The sequence below is a fragment of the Lupinus angustifolius genome, chromosome LG10 (genome assembly GCF_001865875.1).
Source record: "Lupinus angustifolius cultivar Tanjil chromosome LG10, LupAngTanjil_v1.0, whole genome shotgun sequence".
Lineage (NCBI taxonomy): Eukaryota > Viridiplantae > Streptophyta > Magnoliopsida > Fabales > Fabaceae > Lupinus > Lupinus angustifolius.
Window position 1 is genome coordinate 5,009,808 of NC_032018.1, and position 3,817 is coordinate 5,013,624.

General features: G+C 34.3%; 1 protein-coding gene across 1 annotated transcript; it reads left to right on the plus strand.

Annotated features, from left to right (window-relative positions):
* LOC109358553 lies at positions 25-2,826 on the plus strand (the record flags this gene model as incomplete). Its single annotated transcript, XM_019602847.1, is given in 9 exon segments — positions 25-77; positions 179-218; positions 1,155-1,268; positions 1,379-1,410; positions 1,542-1,574; positions 1,577-1,610; positions 1,872-1,963; positions 2,049-2,279; positions 2,558-2,826. Coding segments are annotated over 9 exon segments (779 nt in total), but the record flags the coding sequence as incomplete, so codon positions are not given.

A 3,817-nucleotide genomic window follows, 5' to 3' on the forward strand; every position in this document is an offset into this window, starting at 1 on the left:
GCTGCTTTTTTCTATGCAGTGAAGTGGTTGATAATGATGATGCAAATCAGGCTAGGGATTTGTTGCGCCGTTTCAATGTATAAATGATTTTTGTTTGTTTGATTGATGTCCCTTATTCATATTTTTTCAGACTTTTGATATTCCGTTGTTTGAATTTTCTGTTTTGGATTTATTGTAGGAGAACTCGATGAAGGCAAGACACAAGGTTGAAAAAAAAGGTTTAGTATGTTACACCTTTTGGTTTTGAAATGCTCTGATCAATGTTTTTGTCATCGTAAGCCTTTGATATTTTTATTAGTTATGGGTAACTATTGTTCCTCCGGCGATCATAATCTGAATACTTCTTGACTAGCTTTAGTATGATCAGATTATAATCATTTTTTTGTAAAATTTGATCTACTCCGAATTCGTTGAGATCCCAAACCTCTATTTTGCCTACCCGCTGTCCTCTTTGCTTGGCCTCTTGAAAATTTGCAATAACATTGTTAAGGCAATAGAACATTTGAAAACCACATGTGCAAATTTTACAAAAGGGATACATAATTTAAATATTCTTACTGTGAGGTATCATGAAAACAGATTCTACCTTTCTAGTAAATCTTCTAAAGTGAAGGTTCACACAATGCTTGAATCTTTAGTGAAATAAAGCTGGCTTTTCTGTTTAATATAATCGACTCCAATGAGACCAATTTTATACCAGAAATTATCTACAGTCTCCACGGAGTGGAGTCAAGTTTTCCATTTAGGTGTCATATTCTGTCTGCTGAATGGAAGATAGTACTTAAAAGAGAGCAATTGAACTATTAAATAATATTTATTAAGAAAATGTTGGATGCCTCGGGAAACTGCTGCTACAGGATCAAATGAAACTCTTTTTTCATCTTAAATCAACATATCTTGCAAGGTGTTCAAAGAGATAGCATCTACTATCACACTTGTTTCTGCTATTCCTATGTTGGATGTCTATGCAAGTTCCTTGCACTTCAATAATTTAAAGTAAAGTTGAAATTGGGCAATTTGGATACTTGTTATCTAGGGTTTATGCCGATATCTTAGAATCATGTTGGACAATGGTGCGCTTTACTTAATACGGCATGAATGTTATCATTCTTTCTGTTTTATAAAATCACATTGTTTATATTTATGGTTTACAGTGTCAGCTTCACAAATTGCTTTTGGTGATGGGGGTGAAGCATCTTCATTCAAATCATATGGTTTTGCCAAGGGTGGAAGCAATATCAACGGCAGTCAGAGTTCAGCATCCAATGGTCTGCCTCCATCAAGACACTTTCAATTTACTAGAACATCATCAGTTGTTTTGATCTATGTTGCATGCTCCTTCTATATTAACATTTTTTATATGATGTTTTAACTGCAGTGGTGAGAGAGAAAGACTACAAAGAACCTTGGGTAAGTATACTGATTGAAATAAACATGTAATCTTGTCGATTTATTGTTTTTACTTGTTTTCTGTGTGTACATTTCGAGATGTAATACATGCTTGTTTTGTACTGAATTATTGGTTATGATTGTTGCTCCAGGACTATTACAGTTATTATCCTACAACTCTTCCTGTGAGGAGGTGAGGAGGCCATATGCAGGAAACCCAGGTGAATCCCACTAACCATGCTTGAAAAAATGAAAAAATAAAATACATTTGATGAAATTTTACCACAGACATGTTGATGTCAATTTAGTAACAATATTTGTTCTTCCTATTTATAGAATTATGAGGTTCTAGTTACACTTTCTTAAATCATTTTGTGTTCATACAGTGGAGTTAAGAACTCATTTCACTATTGCATTCAAAATAAATATTTCTTTGTAACTTGCAATATCAAGTGTCCTTACTTTGCCTCTTGTTCTTATAGAAACTCTCGATGAGGAGGAATTTGGGGAGGCTGCCGAATCTAGAACTTATGATGAAAATTCATCAAATCCGGCAATGGAGCTTGGTCTGTTGGTAAGTTAAGAATTATGAAATCAAATTTATTTAGGTTCAACTCCTTTCAATGATTACAGGAATAATTTGATCAAATTCTTTGAAGGAGGAAAATCCAGAGAAGAGTATGTTCTTGATTCAATTACCAGCAAGCTTACCTATATTTAAAGGATCAGCTGGAGGAGAAGATGCTAATGAGAACTCTAAACCTTCTAAAGGGTCTAAAAATGCAACGAAGCCCTGTAAGTTGAATGAATTACCAAGTGGTATTATGGGCAAAATGCTTGTATACAAGAGCGGTAAGATTAAGATGAAACTTGGCGATACCCTTTACGATGTAAGTACTGCATATTCACATCATAAATTACAGGATGCATACCCAAGTGATATTTTGTCATTTCTTATTTATAACTACTCAATACTGTGGAAGTCCAGAAAAAATAAGTTGAAACATTGTCTAAAGTTTATTTGAGGGACATGCAAAACCAATTTTAATGGATCACTTGTTGAAAATCTCACCCGTTTAGATGGGCTAATGCGAATGTTGATTAATGATTGACTCTCGGTTTCTCTTTATGCTAATTTTTTGCGTTATGCTTTCAAAATTGATTGTAGGTTTCCCCGGGTATGAATTGTATGTTTTCCCAGGAAGCAGTTGCTGTGAATACTGCTCAAAAGCATTGTTGCACAATTGGAGAGATCGGAAACCATGTCACTGTAACCCCTGATATAGATGCCGTATTAGACCAACTGACAGATTTATGATAGACTTAATGCAATTTTGTTTTGGGATAGATTACGTTATTTTTATGAAATTTTTAAGATTTTGTGTCCTACAGATACAATAAACAAGAATAAAGATGACTAGTGATCTAATTTTCTTATTCTCTAGACTTGCTATTCATATTATTGGGGTACTTTCTCACTTAAATAATGGACAGAGCAATTACTGAATGAAAAACAGCTTGAAGGAATCATTTGTGAAGTTTACTTATCATGTCTTGTTTTTCTTTATACTACCAAGGCTACCCCTTACCCTTCTGAGTAAGAAATTAATCCCTTTCGAGGTGTGTGACTATCCCTCTTAACAATTATCGTTCTCAGGAATTGAACATTTTATCTTTTGGTCATTCTGAGGATCTAGCAGAGCCTTACACGACTAGACTAACACCTTGTTAGTTTATCATGCCTTATTTGATATTCTTGAACTCATTTGTTAGTGGGTGACTAGAATATGACTTGTTTAGGGTGATGAAATAAGCTCAAAAGAAACAAGGTGAAGTCATTCCACATGTTCCTCTCTCAGTTCTGTATATTGCATGGAATAACTTTGATAGACTTGAAAGCAAAAGGATAAAAGTGGGTTGGATATCCATCCATCCAATCCATTAAAATGGATACATGGATAGAATGGATGGATTGGAATCCATTGGATATGGATGGATTGAATAATTTAAAAATGTAATGTAATGGATTTATATGGATTGGTGGATAGTTTTGTATCCATCCATTAGAATCCAAATCCAAATCTTAAATAAATATCGAGAGGCAGAACTGTAATGAAAATTCGTGGGAAAACTGACGAGAAAAACATGCTTGCTAGACTCAGAAAAGTAGGTAACAGATTTTATATTGAACAATCCTTTTAGGTATTATTGGCAATTTGGGCAAAGTCCATGGGGCTCGCCCGCCCGCACGTTTTAGGCGGGCATGGCATGAAAATTGTGTTCATCCGCCCTAAAATACCCGTCCAACATGTCACTTTTGCTCATGGGCATTTCAAATGGGCATATAACAATTTTTCAAAATATAATATCTTATCAATTAAATGCATGTCTAGTTTATACAAAACAAGATATTATGTTTTGTGTTTTT